The sequence below is a fragment of the Pleurodeles waltl genome, chromosome 7 (assembly GCF_031143425.1).
Source record: "Pleurodeles waltl isolate 20211129_DDA chromosome 7, aPleWal1.hap1.20221129, whole genome shotgun sequence".
Classification (NCBI taxonomy): domain Eukaryota; kingdom Metazoa; phylum Chordata; class Amphibia; order Caudata; family Salamandridae; genus Pleurodeles; species Pleurodeles waltl.
The window spans coordinates 307,728,838-307,752,949 of record NC_090446.1 but is presented as its reverse complement, the minus strand read 5'-3'; the positions used below and the strand labels follow the sequence as shown (position 1 = coordinate 307,752,949).

The 24,112-nt window shown below is 42.5% G+C and overlaps 1 protein-coding gene across 3 annotated transcripts in view; it reads left to right on the top strand.

The window, feature by feature from the left end:
* KIAA1755 (KIAA1755 ortholog) overlaps positions 1-24,112 on the top strand; it is a 517,033-nt gene that overhangs the window by 365,191 nt on the left and 127,730 nt on the right. For all 3 annotated transcript variants that reach the window (XM_069243743.1, XM_069243744.1, XM_069243742.1), the window contains exons 14-18: positions 5,238-6,265; positions 9,978-10,227; positions 10,428-10,517; positions 11,299-11,523; positions 20,367-20,537. In XM_069243743.1, coding sequence (XP_069099844.1) covers positions 5,238-6,265; positions 9,978-10,227; positions 10,428-10,517; positions 11,299-11,523; positions 20,367-20,537 — 1,764 coding nt within the window. The remainder of the gene's footprint in view (positions 1-5,237; positions 6,266-9,977; positions 10,228-10,427; positions 10,518-11,298; positions 11,524-20,366; positions 20,538-24,112) is intronic.

The window sequence follows — 24,112 nt, the reverse complement described above, 5'->3', positions numbered from 1 at the left end:
CTGGTGCTCACAGAACTCACCAAATCTCAGTTGAAAACCTATTGCTCACTCCAACATGCACTCTTGAGTTTGTCAATCACGCCCAATTGACCTTTTAAACAGACAAATTACAACATAAACCAGATGTCTCATACATTTATTCTATACTCCGGAGTCTTAGACTACGCAGGGTCAATATACCAACAACCACATGGACAATTTTTTAGCACAAAGTGCCACACACATGTGAAGTTCGACGACTTCCCTACTCTTACACTGCACGCAAACTCCTTCAACAACTTCATTTGGAGTACGCAAACTCCCTAAACCCTCATAAACATCACCTTTCACCTGCGATTTGCTTAGGCTGTGCAAGCGCAAAACCTATTTCATTCACACTGTCACTAGAACACAGAGAACATCCTCAAACAAGCATTGGCAAACTGCAAGGTTTTGGGAAAGTCATAGTGGGTTCTTAGGGAGACATTTCCTATCCTCTTTGTATCATCAAATCTGAAAATCATAACCTTTACCAATTTCTCTTATTAAATCTGTGAATTATCTTGATCTCTTAAGGAGACTACCCATCCAACTCTTTTACCACTTCTGAGGAAACGGTCCTTATGATTGCCTCTTACTCTCTTACCAATTCTAAAGGGAAAAAAGGACCTTATGATGAGCTCTTAAGGAGACAAACCTTCCCACTTTCTACCTATTTCTAAGGAAAGGACTTTATAGTCACCTCTTAATGAAGTGTAACCTTACAAAGGACTCTATGACGGCACCCAAGGAGACTAACCATCCTACTCTGCTACCATTTCTGTTAGCGCGTCAGTCTTATTTGGCCTTTATGTTAATAGATAAGGGGACACGTCATAGGTCAATGGACCTTTTGACTGTTCTTAGGGTGACTCCACCATAAGTCCCTAAACTGCAAATGCAAATACATCGGCATGATCAATAAACATCAACAATATCTCTTAAGCGTCCATTAATTATCACTCACCATGGCCCCTTTGGTCATGAATAACCACACCATTTAGTAACAGTTAGATAGTTTATTTCCCTAGATTAACAATGCTAATATCACGTAAATTAGTCTCAAAACCAACTGGTAAACATTCAAGAACAACACTGGTTGACCAAATCTTCTAAAGAATCTAAATTTAGCTAGTGCATTGTGCATTAAACACTCTAAAATCACAGTAGAATTCAACAACAAGAATAACTGCACATTTGAAATGATATACATTAAGGTTCAGCCAATGCATAACACCAACTCTGGTAATTAATCTGTTAGCATTTTCAGTGTTTCCCTCCCTACCTTCAGATTAGAATGGCATGTTTGGGCTCCATGCAAAACTATTTTAGTCAAAAGTTAATGTGGAAAACATCTAGCTGTGGCGCTTAAAAAACAGCTATTGGTACGTAGAAACAAATAAAAACATCTTTAAATAAAGCAATAGCATTCTGTTATACCTCTCTTCAATATGGATCGGCAAGCTAGGATTCTGTTCGTCAGTTGGACATCAGTCTGGTCTTCTTCAGCAAAAGGACAGTGAAAGGGAATGGTTCAGACACTTGGGTCTTTACGCAATCTGAATCATTTAAGAAGCAATATCTAAAGGCAGCATCAAATCCATTTAGACATTGAGCTTCAAAGTTAAAGTTAAGAATAAAGTCATCAGAAACTGCTCACCTTCCAAAACAGAATAGAATGAGCGTGAAAAATGAGAATGAGAAGAATGCCCTCTTCCCCTCTGTGCAGTCAGGCTAAGTTAGAATTGTCTAAAGAACTTCCCACATTGTCATTGGTCGAAGAATTGTACGTTTACAATTAGTCTTAAAAGGATTTAACCTCAAATCTAAGATATAACTAAACTGTCTTTGACATGTCGATGATTGGCTTCTCCTGTTTCCACCATCAGGCTCGTCAGGTAACATTTTTGTATCCATCCATGCTCCAGTCAGTGCATCCAATGTTTGCTCCTGAGAACATCGCTGTCTCACGCATCAAACTATACAGTGTAACAACTACTAATATAGGATATTCTAACCAGCAGTTCTCATGGGAAAGTTCAAAACATCTGCTAACGTTTGGTCAACAAAGTGAAAGCAATACTAACATTCCCACAATTTTATTAAACATTGCAGCTTAATATTTTTGCATACATTCCCACAATTTTATTAAACATTGCATCTTAATATGAGGCTATGCAAACTAGGCCCAAACCTAGCTAACTTAAGGTCTACAATTAATAAGCAAATACATAACATTAAATCATTAGTATAACACACTGTTATCATAGTCTAAATGCAGGTACTTCAATTAATATTAATAAGCATATAATAAAGACACTTCGTAGTTCATGGCGGCCACTGAAGTGGTCATATTTTCCAAGTTTCACATTATATTCTCTATTGGTTAAATTCCATGCAAATTCATAACTCATACAACATGAAATCATTAGTAATAAATTCAGCTTTCACATAGTGGTTACAAGAGGTCCTTTGAGTATTTCCTTCCTGTGATGCATGCAAGAATTCAACTGTGTCATCGCAAACGCCTCCATCACATGAGCAGCGTCTAGTGTTTGCATTTAAACTTCATCCAATCTATATGGTTAGGGTTCATGCTAAACCTACCACATTGACAAGGCTTTTCAATAAAGCTTCTTCAAGCTAGCTTTTGTTAGTAAAATATGATGTGATCCTTTAAGAAAATGTAAAGCTACATGTAAATGTCAATGACACCAAATTTTCGTTCTTCATTCCTATGTCAAATCTACCCATAATACAACAGCTCACGTTTCTGCAAAATGCATCATGCAACGTTCCAAGACCTTAGTCTTAGCTCAGCCCCAAGGCAAGAATCACATCCCCCTGAAAGTGTCTTGGTAACTCTACCAAATCAGTAAAATATGTATCTTGCTGTCCTCAACTTATCGATTATTATGTAATTTGAATTACTGACCATTGTTCAGAAAATGTCTTTAATAGAAAATGTAAAGCATATTTCTGATGTTATATGCTGTGACTCTCTCATATACTACTAATTAGAAAATGTGAAGCATATTTCTGATGTTATATGCTGTAACTCTCTCAAATACTACTGATTAGAAGCAGAGGAAGGTAGCCATGTCAACATGAAGACAAATCCACCGTCAGACATTCCTTCAGGGGACATGCATCCAGTTATAGGGGTCGCCGTCACTGTTTGCAATTCTCCGGATACTTCCATCTATCAAACAGCAAATCTCATAGCTACTTCAGGCTGCTATGCAAATCGTCATCAAGGATAAGGACGATAAATTTAGCAACATCAGGCTGTTCATAAATGAACTGCACAATGATGGACCTAACCAAAAGGCCATTTTCTGTTCTACTTTCTGATCTCTTTGTTGGTTTTGTTTTTGTTACTGCCGTGGTAGGTGGTTACAGCTGCTAAGTGGCTCTTTGAAAGCCCCACACCATGGTACTCTACAACTCTGGAGGAGTGAGAAGGAAGTCAGTGTAGGGTCCTGCAGTATACACTCCCTGCCATACATGAACCTGACTAACACAGTAGCAGTAGTCCCTCATACATTTAGTCAGTGGCTGTTACAATGGACTACATCCTCTGAACTAGTTGACGCTTCACATGATTACCTCACATTCTGCAGTTAAAAGTGATGACAGACCCTCACCCACACAAGTTGACACGATTGATAGTAAGGCCCACTTAACACCGTAAACGGGTGCCTGTCTTACTCCAAGGTAAGCTCCAAAAACTCTGTTATTTTGAAGATGTATGTCTTTGTAAGGAGCCGAGGTGCTAGTGGAAATCTATACTACTTCTTCGGAGCATGCCTCTTCACTCACCCAAGTCACAAAATAGAACCATGAGAAAAATAGTAAGATGAACTATTCTTAACTATCACTTCTCCACCACCAATCATAAAACAAGAGGGATTGCTCGGACCTTTCATGTCCATTAGTTGTCTAATTTCTGGGAAAATTAAGGCACTTAGGAATCCCTTTATTTGAATTCCAGGCTCTGGAAGGTGGGGAAGATTGAATAACGGGTGCCCTAGATACCTATCAAAGAGTTTCTAAGGGATACCCTTAACAATTGTGCTGTCATTCTAAGGTAAAAACCAAGGATTTCAGTCTTGTACCTAATATCACCCAAAATACATTTTGTCAGTTCTATAGACTAGTGCTCTAGCAAATACCATGCTCCTTGCCTGAAAGTGGAGTCTTTATCAGTGGTCCCACCTTTACAGGATGAAGCTGAGTGGCCCCCATGTGTATCAAGGCACCAGGGCTTCAGAGCATCTGTAAAACTGGATTGATGAGTGGATCAGATAGCATGAGTTGACTGTTCATGCCTTAATATGTTAGTCTATTTGATGAGCGATATTGAAGCATCACCTTTTATATGGTAGCGCTTGTCAGAGTCCATCAGTTGATAAGTAGTTTCATGTATTACTGACCACCAATGAAGTAGCTTGATCAAGCTATCTGATATCTCTAATCTCAGTGATATTCACCTAGAGAAGATCCTTGCCCTGCATGGTTTGGGACACCCCTGCAACCTGCAAACTATTCAATACATAGAAGGGATATATTAGGACAAGCACCTTTTAGGTGACACAAAATGGTTTAAATTGAAACCTCCTGAGGAAGGGAAACAGAGAAGCTGAGAAAACTCGTAAAGACCACTGTTTGCGATAGTCTTCTCATAATAATCATCATCGCCGTGGGTCTCTAATCTTCACTCACATAACACATGAAAACTCTAGAATATATAATATTGAGGTAGTTAGTGTGTAAAGGTAGCAAGTATAGGAGTGAAAGGTCAAATGTAAGAAGTCAAAGGATCCCACTTTCAATATACAGACAAGTGGCACTGCACAGTTCGCCTGATATTGCTATAAAGTTCAACTGGTAGTGTGTGCTGATTTATAACAACATATGGTAACAGAGTCTGAGTGGGTACATAATGGAACACATCCAACCAACCTGACGTTATCAATGGAAAATTACATTTAGAAAGGCTTGATCAAACTTTTGAAGGTCATTAATATTACCTTCTGTCACCTTAAGACAGCATGGAGAATGGGTAACATCCTTCTTGCAACTAAACAGACACCGTGTTAAAAATTGAGAAGTATTTGATTACATACAAAGCAAAAATGCTCATGCTTTCATTCCAGATTGAATTACGAATTTGCATATAGATGCACAGGGTAACCAAAGGCACATTTGTTTTCTAGATCTCAGGGATGACCTTTGACTGCAATCAGTTTTTGGCCCATCTAAAGCCAGATGAGAGTGAACTGTCCAGACCAATGATGCTGCAGTGTATAGAAAATTATTATCAAAGGTTTTCAGTGGAGCTAACCCCTGAAATCCTGCAGGAGACGAAAACACAAGCCTATGCTTTGAGCAGTTGCAAGGGGCTAGCAGTATGGAACGATATGTGGCTGAGGTGCCAAGAAACCAAGCAGATGCTTGAAGAGACACTGCAGAAATCCAGGAGCAGCCAATGGGTTGATGCCCCATCTTGTTCCAAGGAAGAAGAGAAATGTTCAATCACCTATCAAAACTCTGGGTCTTTGGAGGTGGATGAGTATCCACAGTGTCGCACATTGACTTTTCAGTCTAGTGACAACTCCTCAGAATGCAAAGAGTCCAATGAAGAATGGAGACCCACAGGCATGAAACCTGCTGAGTCTACCATCATAACATGTTGTAATTTTGGTCTGCGTTCTGATACCAAAGGGACCAGGGTCTCTCAAAAGGTACCCAGGCATGGCAAAGACAATCAGTACAAACATTTGAAAAAAGAGGGATTTCTTGCCCTCTCTCATAAATGTGTCACCAATGTGGATGTCAGAGCAAAAGTCCTTAAAAGGGAAGATCTGGACAATAAGGAAGTCATGGCTCAGAACTCTAACAATGAGGCTTTGGAGAATCTTAATACCCCTGCACAAACCCAACCAACATCATTTCCTTCCTGTTGTCCAAATAACAGACGTTTTCCCTGGCCTCCTTTGAGTAGGTCTCATAGCGATGATTCCTGTTCGATATCTGCCACCCAAGGCCAATCTTCAAGAAAAGTGATGCAGACATCCCAGAACTTTCATCTCTCAAGACACTCTAGTTTCTCGACAGAAGATACTTCTTCCCATTGCTCCCTAGACGACAGTTCGCACGGATTGCCCTGGGCCCGGCGGATTTCCTCAGAAGAACTGCAGAAGGAAAGCCAAGAAACAAGCTACCAAGACCATGCAAACTTTGCGTAAGTTCACAACTTATATATTTTCATGACCATTGCATGTTGTTTTATGTAATTGTTTTTTCTGTCCATGATACAGTAGTAACAAATAGTAACTAGTTTTAGTTTCATTCTCTTTAATTAGATCACTGTAAAAATTCTGTTTTTTAAATTGAATAGCCCCTGACATGACACCTAAGTTCCAATTATCGCTCTTTTTGTAGAGTGAAGGCAAACCCAGAACAATATCTTCACCTCAGACCCCAGCCTCATGCCTTTGTTTGTATCTACTCTTTTCTTGTTTTCTGCAGTTAATTTTTATCAGCCCTACGCACTGTGGCATTGTTATCCAAAACAATGAAAGGCCCTTCACATACACCTCCTGCTTGCCGACCTGCACTCCTGACATAGATGCCACCTGTGCTCTTCTGTCATGAATGACATATTTTCCCTTATTTTCTCCAACGTTCTTTCTCCCTTCTACACTCCTTCGTCCTTTTAGACATCAAGGAAGAACAAACAGCTTGGTGAGAGGGAGCTGACACAGATAAAAGCTGCCTGGCAAATTTTAACATCAGTTTCATTATTTTACATTTATGCTGTTGAAAGGCACTGCAGATTGAATGCAGTGCTTAATATGTGCCTGTGGTTGCTGGTGATGGGTGCCAGCACTCATTGTTAGGGACTGCAACTTATTTCTTCATATTCAAAATATGACTCAGGCAAAGAGAGTGGAAGGTGAAAAAAAGAAATAGAAGGAGGAACAGAAAAAAAATAGTGGCAAATGGTGCAAGCAGGGATTCAAAAGAATCTGCAAGGAAGAGATAGAGACTTGAAGGGTACGATGATGGAAGAAAAAGGCATGCAGTGAAAATCAAGATTTGAAAGACATAGGTCCTCATTACAACCCTGGCGGCCCATGGACCGCCAGGGCCGCTGTGACGGTCACACCACCGCAGGACCGGTGGTGAAGACGGCCATATTCCAACCGCGGAGGTTTGGCCAATGCCAAACCACTGCTTCCCTGTCCGTCCCGCCACTATACCGTGGCCCGCCGGGATGGAGGTTTCCACCTCCAGCACAGAAGGAGTTGAGTACCCGCCAAGGTTATTTCAACTCGGGACACCGCCAGCATTTTTCTGGCAGTCTCACTGCCACGAAAATGCTGGCGGAAAGGTATTTCGTTGTCGGGATACCGCCCAAACACCTCCGCACACACGCATGCATGCACCCACACACACACAATCAGACCCCCACTCACACACGCACTCAAAACATTCACCCCCTTAGACATGCATACATACCCATACACATCACACACGGACACATACATTCTCCATACCCCACCCCCTCCCTTCAACTACATACATACATACACAACCCCCACACCTCCTCACTCATCTTTACACAGCCTCGCTCCCCACCCCCCCAAACGTACCTCACCGCACCCACACACACCACAAACATACAAACATACACGCACCTGCATGGATGTACGCACTCACTCACACACACACATTCACAAACCCCCAGCCCCCCTTCCCTTGCGGACAACACTTACCTCGTCAGAAGAGGTACTCCTCCGTGAGGGGACGCGACCCAGCGCTCCTACCGCCGGCAGCACCCTGCCACCAGAAGACCCCGCCCCCCACACAGAATTACAGGTCATAATTCTGTGGAAGGTCATTTTCTGGCATGGTGGTGGAACACCTAATCACCGCCGACCGCTGTCGCAAATTGCTCCAGATATCCAACCGCTAGCAGTGTGGATATCTGGCGGCAGTCGTCATACGGCAGTCAGAAGACCGCCAGCATTGGCGGTCTTCTGGCGGCTGCAGCAGTCGGAAGAGAAGACGGCCGCAATCGTAATGAGGACCATAGAATTGGACAACCTCTGCATTCAGCAGTGCCAACAGCCAGCTCCTAAGAAAGATTTTGTACCCCAGTACCTATTTCATTTTACAAATTAATCACTGGTGGCAAATGTCTCACTTATTCTTAACATCTATGCAAAACCATGATTTTACAATTCATCACTGTTTCGCCAAAGTGATGCATATTCAAGTCAGAATGTCCTCAATAGATATGTTGCAGGACACCAAATGTGGTAGTATTGTACCCGAAAATCCAGATTGCCTATGGTACAGTAATCGTTATAAGCTCACCATTATGAGATAGAACACTAAGTAAGGGAACATTCCTTGGAAACTGATCATTCCTCAACGATTTATTTTTTCCCTCAATACAGACTTTTTTCTGCTGACATCATTTTATGCTAAGTTTTACATGGCAGAATGTGTCTGCAAAAAACAGTCTTCAGTGGCACAGTGGGTGAAAACCAATGGTCTTGAATGCAGCACGAGCGATCACCAGTGGCTGAGATTGATTCAAACATTTCCTGCATCACTGTGTTGCCCAAATATGCGTCTGGTGCTCACTGTTCAAATGGACTCAAGCTATACCTAAGTGCTGAGACCTAAGTAGGTCAAAAACGGTCTGCGGTTGTTTTCTGTTCCTATGTGGGAGGGACCTGGACTGACAGTTCAGGTTAGACTGTTACAGCTAGCATGGCACATTGGGTGAAAAATGATAGTCTGGAATGTGACTCAGACTGGATGCTATTTGCTGATATTAATTGAAGCTTTCCTTCTGTCATCTTGTCATCTTTGCAGCAAATTGAGTCCAGAGACAACAGGAGATGTTCAAAGATTACAATATTCCCACCAAGGTCGGCCTAGAGCATGACATGAAAGTACTGATCAATGCAAGTCAAGCAGCAAAACTGCAGGTTCTAGGCATATCACCAATGAATTAGTCTGAGGCTATTGACTTACTGGTGATGCAGTTCCTATAAATTGATTGGCCCGGTTGAGAGACACTAGTCATGTAGGAGATCCTCATTATGCTACAAATGCCAGCAGCAAAAGTGTCGGAAGGCAGGACTTCTGGTGCAAGAATTATCTTGATGCAGCAGTTTCTCAATACTGGGAGAAGTACTAACTAGTGCAGCTTCCAAATTCTTAGACCTTCATTTCAGACTTAATAAAGTAATAAATAGGGACTTACAAATCGCCGAGGATGAAGAATCATTGTGGTGCCCTGCTAGGCTCTTTGTAATCCTTCATAGACCTCAGTGCAGCTAGGAAATTATGAGTGTTTGGGGTCGAGTGGAAGAGGCAAGATCAAATTCAGATACTGTTTAACATATTTGTTACAATGCTGTTTTGGCTATCAGTGGTTCAGGAAAGAGTTTGAAATCTAGGCTATTCTACCATTGAGACTTTGATTTGGCAGTGGGTGGATTTAGTTCTGCCTTTACCAGTTATAAGACGCCTTTACTTTGATAGTAAAGTGCTTAGCCATTTTTCTGACCACATGGTTTGCTCTCAATGATGCTTTGGTTAGATCTGTAAAAAAGGTTCACTTGTGCATAAACTCTCTTACTGATTCACTCCCAAGCTCATTCGTTCTTACCGTTATCATACCATACCTTATGAGATAATCCAAATGCTCATCTTTATGGGCATAAACCTTGGCCCACTCTATTCATTAAGAGGATTCCAGTTTAAGAGATTATAGCAAACGATTATGGAATGAATATCTGGATTTTCTACTTGAAATATTTAATTCTTTGTTTAATGGTTACATTTTGTTTCAGAAGCGTTACTTATGTGTACACATTTATTATTGCAAACCTCAGTAATTATTGTCCATTCCTTAATTCTCCTTTTCACAGTAAACTCCGGAGGATACTAGAGGAACTCCTTACCACTGAAAGGGACTATGTCAGCTCCCTGGGCTATGTTATCACCCACTACATCCCTGAAATGGAGAGATCTGATCTGCCACAAGGCCTACGTGGTCAGCACCCAAACCTGTTTGGGAATTTGGAACGGCTGTATGAGTTCCACAGCCAACTCTTCTTACAGGAGCTGAATGCCTGCTGGCGGGACCCTCTTCGAGTGGGGCGCTGCTTTCTCAGACATGTATGTTTCTGCTAAATGTCATAAACATTTATTCACTTGACCTGTGGGTGTCATTGTGTTTCTGAAGGTGTTGCCATTATTTACTTTATTTATGGTCTGGTACTTTTAGTGGTGTGCAGAGAAGTAGCACACAAAGAGTTGAATTTGAATGTACTTTATTAACAACAGTGTAAACAAACATGGACTCTTCTGTGTTACAGAAAGAACGGTTTGGGCTCTATGCTTTCTACAGCAAGAACAAGCCATTGTCGGACAAGCTGTTGGTTGAGCATGGTACCGCCTTCTTTAAGGTACACAAGAACACTTAATTTCAGATATAAATTTACATCTGGTATCTACTACGAATATGATGTACAAGCATAATTGGTAGGTAGGAAAGTTGTGGATTTGCATTCCCACCACTTTGTATCATTCTATGATATCTAGGCAATCAATTTTATCTTGCACGGCCTCATTTTCTTACCCTTTTATATGGTGAATTACAACCTGTTTTTCTAGTGTGACTTAGATAGACATAACTGGAATGATTTATTTGTGAAAAGTAAAAATAGCAGTAAAAGCTGCAAAAAAAGGATATTGAACATTAACACTCTAGTTTTATTATTGCCTTTTTATAAGGATTCTTGGGTGGATGAGTTAAGGAATGTACTCAACCTCAGTAGCAACATATTACGTACAACTTCCAAAAAATGTTTCACCACACCTAGTTTCAAATTTCTAATCCTAATATTCCACAGGTGTTCATTTATCCTGATATTAAGGGGTTTGAATAGTTGGCCAACTTGTAACTGCCTGCATAGGCATTTTAATACATAATTAAATTTTTTACTGTCACATGTAAAAAACCTTTTACATAGTATTTACTCCTGACATGTTGTTTGCATCCCCTTCTGATAGTTATTTCTTTTTACCATTGTTGAGTTTCTCTACATTTTTTTAAGGAACCTATACATAATGCCACTTTGTTTCCTCATTATTAAATTATCATTCTATGATATATTTTGACAAACATAGTCAGGAATACATTATTTTACTTGAGTGATTCATAATTGCCTTATATCCTCTGAATAGCGCAAGCAGCAGGAGCTGGGCGACAAGATGGACTTATCGTCGTACCTCCTGAAACCCATCCAGAGGATTAGCAAGTACAACCTTCTGCTGGAGGACATGCTGAGAGAATGCTCCTTCAGCAGGGACAAGGCCCGGAGTGAGCTGCACACTGCACAGGATGTCATCAGGTTCCAGCTCCGCCATGGCAACGACCTTCTTGCTATGGAGGACATCCATGATTGTGACGTAAGTACAGAATAGAAGGCATAAAGGTCTGACAGCAAATGTACTGCCTGTCTCCTGATTTCAGATCAGCGGCATGTTATTGTGCATTCTTTAATATTAGCTGCCTAGCACTGATCCAAAACACACCCCATTAGAAATTGTTTCTCAGGATAGCAAAGCAGAGTATTCCAAGGCGTACTTGAACTGTTTTTTTTTTAAGGTTAAGTCATCCAGAACACAGTTAACTCAGTAATACCACTCCATGAGGCTACCACTTTAGACCATGCTATACTTTAAACAAGAAACATGTTTTAATGTTATCAGTGTGGGAAATTTAACTTTCTGCAGGGTTACACCCAAACTTTTTACCTTTCTCCTTCCATTTTTCAGACTCTCTTTTTGTTGGCTTTAGGTCTCTGGGCACTGTACCACTGCTAATTAGTGCTAAAATGCATGTGCTCTCTCCCCAAAAACTTGGTATAATTGGCTTTCACCTGTTTGCCTTATTTAGTTTACCGGTAAGTCCTTGTAAAATAGTATACCATAAACTAGGGGCAGCTCCTTCGCTATGAGAAATGAGCGCCGCCCCACTGGCTGTGCCACAAAGAGACAAATAAAATGATAGATCATTTTATTTGCCTGCTTCTGACTCAGCCAGCAGTGCAGGGAGGGACGGGGCTGGGCCACGGGAGGGGGGTGGGATGAGGGGAGAGTGCATCTAAGTGCGTAAGGGTGTTTGGCTGGCCGTCTTAGGCCAGCCAAACACCCATGCGCACGTAGGTTTCTTCGGCACAGCCTGGCTGGAGAAACTTCACAGACCCCAGGCTTGTGTCGCCACTCAGACCAATCCTGGCACTGCTTTGATGCAAGGTTTTGCATGAAAGCAGCACTGGGATTGCTGGGTAGCCTGTGCTGGTGTCCCAGCATTCACTGCTGGGACACCGGAAACAGAGGAGTACGAGGCGGCAGGGATGGAGGCAAGGTAAGTTACTTTTATTTATTTTTAATTCCCTTGTCTCTATCCCCCCACCCCTCCAATTATGTTATGCGGCTGCCACCGCTTCCATATACCCAGGGCCTGTAAATTACAAGCTACAGGTGGGCTTGGTGTGCAGATTGCGCCAACCCCAGAAGTAGCCTTTCAAAACTTGTCTCAGGCCTGCCACTGCAGGGCCTGCATTCGCAGTGTACTGCCACCCTGACTTGGCAAGTCAAACTGCTTGCCAATGCCTGACCTCCCTTTTTACTACACCTAAGGCACCCCTAAGGTAGGCCCTAAATAGCCCTATGAGCAGGGTGCTGTGTATGTAAAAGGCCATATACTTTTATGTTACCTAGTAGTGACAACCAGCCTGTTTTGTTTTTCACTACTGTGAGTACTGCTCCTCTCATAGGTTTGCATTGGGAATTCCCTTATGTCTGTCTAATTTGTAATTTCGGATCTGTATGGAGTAGTGTGGGCGTGTTTGGTATGTTTGCAATGGTAGTGAAAAATTCTGCTTACTGATGTAGGTGGATTTTACATTACTATTTTAGGAATGCCACCTTTGGAAATTGGACGTTTCTCAGTGCACAGCTGGACTCCAATCCACGTTTAGGGCAGAGAGACAGCCACACTTTGTGCAGACTCTCCAGACGGCCATCAATCAGGGAGAGTTAGGTGTAACAGGGTTACATCTGCTTTCATCTACATACTGATGGTCTTCCTCAGCTAGCAGAGAGGGAGGCGGGGCACACTTTACACTTGTATAGGCTGTGTCTGCCCTCACACAAAGGGCTTGTTTACCTTCTACTGGTGTCTGGAGTCCAAGTAGGGGAGGAAAGAAACTCCTGGAACTGGTCAGAGCTGACTAGAAGCAGGGCACCAGGTATACGTACAGGGGCTCTGACCCCATGATTTTAGAGCACTTTTGGAACTGGGACCAAACCTCTGTCGGATGGACTGCTGGACTTCACAAATGACTCATCGGTACTGCTCTTCTTTTGTTGCCCTGCTGCCTGGTGTCTGCTGGGTGCCACAAAGGCACTCTGGCTGCACCATTAATTTGAATTCTCCTGCTTCAGCCTGCAAGAAGGTAGCCTGGCTGGGCTGGAAGAGGAGAGACAACTGCCGCCTGCCATGCTCTACAAATCTCAAACGTGCTTTCAAGCATTAGTCCAGAGCATAGAGTGCTCACCCCATTCCTAGTGGGGTCATGGAGCTCCACATCACGGTGTCCTGGCGTTTCCAACATTGCAGGACTTTCTGGCTTCAACTGCCTGAGTTCCCACCAAGACCGTAAAAAGCGCATGTAGAAGTTCATCACTTGGGTAGGTCACTCACCTCATGCTCAATAACAAAGACACAGGTGCCCCTTTTTTGTTAAAACTTCAAAGTGCCGGCTAACTAGTGCAGGGGCGCAGCCTAACTTCGGGGACAGCGCACTAACTAGTGAAGTGAAGTATTTATATTGGCGATACATGTCAGGCCCTCTACCTTTATGGACTGACCACACATTATAGTATTTCCTGTAATAGGGCTGCAGGTGAGGCTGTGACCTACGGTTGGGGTCCAGTTACCACCTAAAAATGAGTAGGTGTGCAGGGGCACTGCACCCTTGAATTTATGGTGCTATGTGGTGACTTATGTGTTTTCCTTTCCTAACCTGCTACATTTCTTACCCGCGTACCATAAGGGGTTTCTTTTTTGATACCTACACTGTCAGGATAGTGTGTGCTATGTCAGTAATGCATAATCTGCAGCATTATCACGCATTATTTATTTTTGGCAGGGTTCTTCAAACTGGGGGCTGGTCCCCCTAGGGAGGTCTCAAATGATCCTTGGGGGGGGGACTCCAAAAAATTCTTCAAACCCCCACCCTCATTTCTAATAATCACACTGTGGATAGTTTTGCATCTTAGTAAGGCCTGCCAGACCAGAATAGTATGTTTTGCAATCATGTATTTGATTGCATTTGTAAAAAGACAACATAACTGCAATGTTTAAATAAGTCTAGACATTTTGCATGACCTAGCCAACCAGAAACCCCATTTCTAACAATCAAGAATAATACACTACACAAACACAGTCATTGCTAAGGAAAAGCAGAGATGCTCAGTTCACAATGATTTTGATGTGACTTACTGTTTGAGCACTTTTGACTTACTCCTGCATTCCAGGAATGAGTCAGGAGTACTCCTATTGCACTCCTAGAATTGAGGAACACATTGGGGATACACCAAAAGGAAGTCATATCTAGGAACCTCAAAAGCATTGTGACTTCATCTGAAGTCTCTGACTATTTCCGGGCCTGTGTTATATCTCAAAACACTAGTATGGTGCTTACACACTTAGGAGCATTTTTATAATCCCCTAGCACCACCTTGTACCACATTAGCATCATTATTTTTTACGTTTATGTAGCCCAACGAGGTCGAAATCCCTGCGCCTTATTTACAAAGTGGCACAATGCATGCATTGCGCAACTTTGTATACCTTTGCGCTATATTATGCCTGCGCCAAGTATAATGTATGCAAAGGGGGCGTTTCCCTGTGCTATGAAAAAGATTTTTGGTGCAGTCCTTTGGCATTGTCATTCAATGAAAGTGTTTACCAAGCCCAAGCTAAATTCCTCAGAAAACTAGAAAAAGTACAGCAAACAATAGTTCTTGTGAAAGAATCGAGAAACAGTACCAACACATCTCAGATAGTCTTGCAGATGCTCTTCAAAGTTCAAGGCTCAATACCATTACACTTCAAAGAGGGAATTTATCTTTCTGTTTATCCCTCTTTGATGTTAATTTCAGTTACTAATGGTGAATTATTAATGGGTTTCAGTCCTCCTGCTCAGAACACCTTCTGGATCCCTTGAATACCCCTTCACCTCTCGCTACTAGGCCATCGAGTGAACTTGAGGTAATCGGCAAGTCAGCTGGATGCTACGTTAGGCTATGCTACTAGAGTGTTTACGCAGTCTCCCTCTGGCACAGATGAGTCAGGGACATATACTACTCACCTTCACAGCTGCAGCATGGCTGGTGCCAACTCCTTTCCTGAGTCCAATGGCAATGTGCAGGAGCTGATGTCTATGTTAAATGTTAGATGGCCTCTTGAAAACCTATCATGGAGTGGCTTGTGACCTGGAGTGGCGTGCTTCAATGATAGCTCCAAAATATCCTGACCATGAGCTAATCTCTGGACATTTCTACCAGGCAGGCTCTTTCTGAAAGATGCAATCAAGCTTCTTTTCCACTGGTAAGAGCTGCACTTCTGTCAGGATTTTGGCCAAGGCTTATTCCATTACATGAAGAGAGGTAGCAGTCAGCAAGTCCCTCTCTCCTTCTCAGCTAAACTGGTGTGCAGCTTCACCCTTTGAGATGTCATGAAATTCTGTCCTTCAATTATTTGCAGTCTTTAAATCTTGGAAAGTTCTTCCAGTCCTGAAGAGGCATGACCACTGCATTATAAGGTATGCTGAGGCCATATATCAGTATATGCTAAACCAGCATGAGCTAGTCCAGGTCGAATATGTATCTGACCCAGACCAGGAGGCAGATTCTTCAGACATACAGATTCCGCTGGAAGTGTGGAAAATGCTGGTAATATTCTGGCAGCTTCTCTGCGGCTACTTCAAAGAGTTTAGGGACTACTTCCCTCACCCACGGTATCAGGTGGGAAAGAAATGTGAACATAAGGCTTCCAAATCTGGAATGGATGCTGTGCAGCATCACTCAAAGCCAAATATCAGTTTCAAGACAAAAACATGGGGAGTGCAATCAACTACACTATGGGGGTCATTCCGACCGCGGCGGGCGCTGCCCGCCGGGCAGAGACCGCCAGAAGACCGCACCGCGGTCAAATGACCGCGGCGGTCATTCTGACTTTCCCGCTGGGCCGGCGGAAGACCGCCAAAAGGCCGCCCGCCGGCCCAGCGGGAAAGACCCAGCAACGATGAAGCCGGCTCCGAATGGAGCCGGCGGAGTTGCTGGGGTGCGACGGGTGCAGTGGCACCCGTCGCGATTTTCAGTGTCTGCCAAGCAGACACTGAAAATCTTTGTGGGGCCCTGTTAGGGGGCCCCTGCACTGCCCATGCCAGTGGCATGGGCAGTGTAGGGGCCCCCAGGGGCCCCATGACACCCGTTCCCGCCATCCAGTTCCTGGCGGTAGAAACCGCCAGGAACGGGATGGCGGGAAGGGGGTCGGAATCCCCATGGCGGCGCTGCAAGCAGCGCCGCCATGGCGGATTCCCTGGGCCAGGGGAAAACCGGCGGGAAACCGCCGGGTCAGAATGGCCCAGGAAGCACCGCCAGCCTGTTGGCGGTGCTTCCGCGGTCGTTGGCCCTGGCGGTCAATGACCGCCAGGGTCAGAATGACCCCCTATGTGCAGAGCCAGACATGTTCCCACTCCAACACCAATCTACATGTATTTGTCTGTACATATGTGCTTTTCCTGCATGTTCCTGACTTGTAGAGGCAACAGTTCCTCCAGTTTTGGGCACTGAACAGCCTTTTACAAGAAGGTGGTGACAAGCAGTACCTAATTAGTATCCAGTACGGCCCATACACACTCATTTTTGGGGATCGCCACTTATTTTCCTCATCAAATATTGATGGTGTGCAAGAAAGAGAAAAAACACAAACGAAAGAGAAGGAGAAGGGAAAGACTGTAAAACAATCACAAGGAAGAAAGAAGGGACCAGCAAGAGTGAGATAAAGAGGCAGAAGGTTTTGTAGTGGATTAAAGACGTCTGAGGTGAATTCAAGACTACGCAGCTTTGATATTCGGCATATGAATTTGTGAAAGCAACACTCTGGCAGAGCTTTGGGCACAATCCTTTACAAATTAAGCACTGACCACGGGGAATCTCCCTTGAAAGACTACAGTAGGTAATGCTTGTCTCTGGGGGGTTGTAGCCTGTAAACAGGAGTAGGAGCCCCTCAATGGGCTTGCATGATTGTGGCCCTCACTAGAAGTAAAATGACATGATCAACAGTATAAAGGAACAAGGTAAAGCATTCTAAAGCCATGGAGGAGATATTCCAAGAAGAATATACACACAATTATATAACCACCTAGAAGGTAGAATAGTTTAGTGGTGGAATTATAGCCCAATGAAATAGAAGGCTGTTTCCTCTTTTGATTTTCACACCATATGCTGCAGGTCAGCATACTTAGCAGGATAGTGTTAGGCATCTGGTTGTTGATTGACTGGGCTGTGAACCTTAGTCAAGCAGCAACCACAATCCTAGGCTGGGTAAGTGTCAGGCAAATCTCACCCCTCTGGTAGCTTGGCTCAGAGCAGTCAGTCTTAACTTAGAGCCAGGGTGTAAAGTATTTGTGCAACACTTCAAACAGCAAAATTGTAAAAATACCACACAAAATGAGTCAACACCAGTTTAGAAATATAGATCTGAATAAATAAAACGAGACCAAAATGACAAAAATCCAATAATAAACTTGTCTTATGAATTTTTAAAGATTAAAGTGTAGAATAGTGCTCATAAGCAATAGGTGCCAAGCGGAGATATCTGATTGTGCCAGTCAAAGTCAGAAGTTCAGGCCGACTGCAATGGAGTGCAGGCCAGCTACAGGGACCCTGTTGGGCCAGCTGAACAAAAGTACCTTAAATCAAGGTTGCAGAGCAATGCCTCGGTACTGAAGCACACCGTAGAGGGGATGTGTAGCTGTATCCCATGCAACAGCAGTGATGCGTCTGTTCTGAAACATGGTGAAACTACAATGCGGGTTCCTACTGGGTCGACGGTGAGGAGCATAGGGCAAGCTGGGGCAATGCGTTGGTTCATATGAGCACATAGGCTGTGTAGCAGTGTTTCGGTGGCAGCATCAAGGCTGCCATCAATGGGGATGTGAGTACCTTGCGCCGAGAAAAGTACCACAGTGCTGGTTTCGAGGGTGATGCACTAGTATTGAGAGGTACAGCGGTGATGTGAATCCTGGTTGCTCCGGTCCAGGCCATGCAGTACATGTGATGTGTTGATTTTCTCCACATCCAAGAAGCGATGTGTGGTTTCTACTCCTGCAGCAGAGGATGTGTGCTGGAGCAGACACCTTAGGCCCACTTCTAAGGGTCCAGGACTGCAGTGGCACCACTTAGTAGGACAGACTCACAGATGGCAGAGTCCAGATCAAGAGCTCGGTGGTTGGACGTCTGTTAAGTCCCTTAGACTTAGGATCAAGAGGACAACCAACCAGCCCTTGGAGTCACTCTGGGTTCAAAGTAATGCAGGTCCAGTACTTCTCTTTCCTGCAGGGGAACAGCAGGCCAGCACATCAAGGCAGTAGTCAAACAAAGCAGCAGTCCAGCAGAGTGGGAGTCCTTCAGCAGCTCGGAAGTCCTTCTTTTTGGCAGAGTAGTCAAACGTTCAGAAGTGTACTGAGTTGGTGGTGTCAGAGGTCCAGTAGTTATATCCAGTTGAGCCTTTAAAGTGGGGAAGACTCCAGAGAAAGGCCTTTGAGGTGCACAAAGGTCCTACCCTTCCTGCCCTGGCTCCACACTCACTACAGGGGGTTATGCAGCTCTTTGTGTGGGGAGAGGGCACAGTCTAGTCAGGTGTAAGTGAAGCTGTGGCCAGTTCCTCCCTCCCATCCTGCCAGGATGGCCTATCATGGCCCATCAAGTTACACCTAATCTCCGATTGTGTGTAATCAGAGACAGACATCAGGCACCAAATAGCTAATGCAAGAAAATGCCAACTTGCTAAAAGGAGCATTTTCAGATTTGCAATTTAAAATCTAGCATCACTGCACGTTGCCATTTAAATTGTGATTCCAAAGACACCAAGCTCGAAAGGTGTATCTCTACCAGATTGTGATTTACACTTATAAGGTGTAATAAGGACATTCCAATGTAATCCTGTGGGAGAGATAGGCCTTGCTGTAGTGAAAACCTACTTTGGGAGTTTTTCACTACCAGGACATGCAAAACTTAAAAGTAGATGTCCTTCCTTTTAAATACATTGCCCCCTGCCCCTTGGGTGGTCCTGGTCTCATCTTAAGGGTGACATAATTATGTAAAGGGAAGGTTTAAGCCTGACAAAAGGGATATTTTGCCAGTTCGACGTGGCAGTGGAAAACTGCACAAACAGGCTGTCCAGTGGCAGGCCTGAGGCATGCTTAGAGTTCTACATAAGTGGTTAGCACAATCAGTGCTGCAGGCCCACAAGAAGCATTTAATTTACAGACCTGGAGCACATGTAGAGCACTTTATTAGGGAGTTATGGATAGATTAAAAATGACAATTGGGTCTAAGCCAATGTTACCATGTTTTAAAGAGAGAGAACAATTATTTTAGCACTTGTTACTATTGGTAAAGTGCACAATGTCCTAAAGCCAGCAAACACACGGTCAGATAAGTAGAGGAGGTAGGTAAAATGTTAGGGGGAATGCCACCCTTAGGCTGGCAGGTCTAAGAGGGTGTGGATAAGAAGAGTGGTAGTCCTTATAGGGATTGTCTTCTGATCGAAGATTAGCAAAAGTCCGGAAGGACATCCCTCCATATTTCAATAGATGTACCTAGTTTGATGTTCACAATTTCTGTACGTTCCCAGGAATTTGATAGAATTGACCAACGTGTAGCTTGCATTACAGAACGTCTAGATTTTAAGTTGAGAACAGAAACTGGTTAATTGTGTTGCATATAAACCTTATTCAGGTTATTAGTGTCAGCGCTTGCTCACCTGCTATTCCAGTAAAGCCCACAGTGTAAGTAACCCATCAGTTAACGTAATAGTGAACAGAAATGATGACTACTGTGAATAAAAGTAGTCAGTACTTGGAAGTGTGGTGCACTTAACTAGAAAAGAAAGTATAATGCAAGGCCATTTTACTTTAGGATGCACATTCACTGTGATATCTTGTCACCAGGTGAATTTGAAAGAGCAGGGGCAGCTCCTGCGGCAGGGCGAGCTCATGGTCTCCTACAGGAAGAAGAAGTGCTTCCGACGCATCTTCCTGTTCCAGGACCTCATTCTCTTCAGCAAGACAAAAAAGTCCATCCATGGCAATGAGATATATGTGTACAAGCAGTCCTTCAAGGTGAGTTACAGAAAGAAATGAGGCATTAAATAAAGTGGTGTGGGGTAATGCGTAAATATTCAAAGAAACATCAGGCCTCTCACAGTACTGTGGTCAGGGGTGCTGGTTATCTAACATTGACAGTCTGGGTTGGTAAGTGGAAATATTTGGATTACCTGAAACCTCGCCTCTAGCGCCCCTGTGCACCATTCAGTATTCAATGGTTTGGTAAACATGATATTTAGTTACAGCAAATTTAGAATGTTTGAGTGTATGTCATAAGACTTGGATCTATAGATGTAAAATCCAGATGTGCATTTAGACAAAATTGTGCAAAAAGTACTCTTACCAGGTATTCACTGCAACCTATGCCTGACTAGATCATCCGACATATGCACAGCTTTTTGGACTGTAGTTATGAGCCCACAACAACCTGGGGTCTTTTCCCAATGTAGACCTTTATTGCTTGGAAGGGGGAAGAGAAGTATGCCGTATCCATGGTACATTCTACATTCCAGTTATGTCTGCTATGCTCCCTTGCTCAATAACCCAGAACACTGTAGCGCAAGCAAGAAGGGCCAGAGATGAAGAGGTGGGCTACCAGTATTAATCAGAAATGGAACTGTTAACCCTGTGATCATGACGAAAGACAACCAGGGTATACATGTACAAAAGTCACTCTTATTACAATGCACGTCCTGGCTGTGTGTCAGAATACTGTTGACAGTTCTATCAAATGACATAAATATGGTGCTGTAAATGTCATTTTGAAAAATATTGTTCCATTGGGTATAGAATATCAATTATTAACTCCAGCTGTGATACATTTTTGTAAACACTACTTAGGACACAATATTTTTGTTAAAACAATATTTAGTGCACAGTATTCTAGTAGTGTACTCCCTCTCATGCTGGGCGATGATTGAAAATGTTTATTTGTCAGCAACAATTGATTAATTAATAAAAAATCAGAAAAATACAGTAAAAATAATTGTTGATGGCGTTCATGTCAAATATCAGCCCTCGTTCCATTGATGTCCTGAAAGTTGACTACAAGTTTAAATACAAGACAAGCATTGGCAAAGCCAATAGATCTTGCTTATGGGCAAGCTGTTGACCTTGTCAATTGGGTGGGTTGGGTAACAGGCGTGTGGAGGTATGGAAAATGGGGTAGCGTGGGTGGGTAATGGGACAATTGAAAGAAAATGCTTTGAAGTGGCCAGTGCTGGAATATACTGTGGAGGAAAAAGAAACACGGATGGGAAGGAGGGTGTTAGGAGTAAAAGAAAAGGGGACGGAAAGGCGAGGGAGAGAAGAATCAGGATGGGGCACATGGGGAGGTAAAAAAAAGTGTTATGACGTGACGCAACCAGCGTTGACCCCGTCATAGCACTTTTAATAAGAAATCATAACTTAATCACAGTGCGAAAAGCAGATGGCCAGCGATGGACACCAATCAAATGTATTTAATCTGTGCTTGGTCCTTGCGCCACTGAGAGGAAAATAAGTGACCCATTGAAAGTGTTGCCTAATTCGAAGGCAGTAAAGAAAAGTGACAAGACTACAAACAAATGGTAAGTGGTGGAAGGTTCCAAGCCCATTACAAAAATACAAGAATTTCACAAGCGAGAACGCATGTGCTAGCGCATGCTCATGCAGGCTCGACCTAAAAAATGTCGGCCAGCTTAATAAATGGATATACGGTTTCAAAGCTCAATCAGAGTCTGAAAGATGAGAGGCTTTCTAAGGCTTCATTATGTGAATTCAGAAAGAAAACCACTAATGATGATATACTAATTGATGTACTAACTGATGACAACTTCCCTCAATTTTTTTTTTTTTTGGTTGTATATGTTTATTGAGAATTGAGAAGTACATGTCAATATACAAACTGTGTTAAATAGAGTAACAATAAATCAAATTATGGCCATATATGAAAAATATTATGAAATATTAACTTCTCAGATTTCTAAACACAAAAAAAATACATATATCAATAAATGCAATATATGAGATTATTTATAAGGCATCCAACTGTGCATGAACTCTTAGAAGTAGACCAATAAAAGAAAATCTGGAAAGAAAGAATTATGCAATATGTATTAAACCATATATTATAGGTTGTTAGAAGACAGTCGAGATAGTAATATCATACAAATCCACATATATAACATTTCAAATGGAGATATTCCTGCCAATTTAACAGGGTTTGAATTGGTGAACAGTAAGTCCTACTTAAAATAACAGTGTTAATGGGTGACGTGTCAATTGTCTTAATAACAGCATGACTCAAAACAATAATAAAAAAGTCTTAATAAAGATAGGAGACAAAGAAGAAGAAAACATTTAAGTGTGAATATTAATAGAATATGTATTAGCTAGAGAGGGTTTCCAAATTTGGATGAAAATCCCAACATTGTCTTGCAATCTGTAAATCAGCTTTTCATATGATGCCATGTTAAACATTTCAATAAGCCATTCATCAAGTGTAGGACGTTGTGGTGTTCTCCAATGTCGTAATATACATATTTTTGCTACAGTGAGTGCAATAGCAATCAATCGTCTTGTATGGTTTGTTAGATTTGGGAGATCAGTAACATCATGTTATATAACAATTTTTTCTGTTAAAGGAATGGGCACATATATAGCTCTGTGTAGAGAGGAAGTTATAGAAGACCAGTATTCCGTCAAAACTGGACATCAAAATAAAATGTGTAGGATATCACAGTCCTCATGAGGACACCTCCAACAGGTAGAATGGTGTAGTAAACCCGCTGCCTTGAGTTTTTGTGGTGACCAGTACCAATTATGAAGAATTTTGACAGGAGTAAATTTCATTCTTGCCTCTCTGATTCCTTTATCCATGTTCATAACAACATCTGTCCAGTCCTCATTGAAATACGCTACATTAAGTAATCCTTGCCATTTGACATGGAGTTGTGCTAGTATTGGTGAAGAATGTAGTTTATGCACAATGAGATTATAAAATCCAGAGACCGCTCCTTTCAATTTCCCCCAAGTTTTTAAGTATTGTACGATTGGGGAGTCCCCAGGTATCCACGGAAATGGTCCTATTCTACTAAGTAGATCTTGTTTCAATTGTAAGCATTTCCCCTTTTGAGAGATAGGGAGTTGAAATTCTATCTGAAGCATTGTAAAGGTTTTAAGCTCGCCTTCTAAAGTGAATAAATGATCCAACATTAGAATACCTGCTCTCTCCCATGTATCCCAGGAAATTGTCTGTTTCCCTATTCTAATATCAGCGTTATGCCATATGGGAGCCTTATTTTGTAGCCTCGGATTACTCTTAAAGAGTTTGTGGGAGTGTATCCAAATCTTAACCATAGACTGGATAATAGGGTTAGAACTTTGTAAAGCAGGCGATTTATGAGTATAAAACATTTGCAAACCTGAAGATACCTGTAAAGATTGCTTTTCAGTAAGAACCCATAGTGGGGGGTCATCCTGTATTGGCCAAAGATAAACCAATTGAGATAAATGGAGGGCTGTATAGTAATGTTCAATGTATGGTAAACTAAGGCCACCAGATCGCCTGTGAGCAATCAGTTTGGAGATTTTGAGTCTAGGTCTCAGAG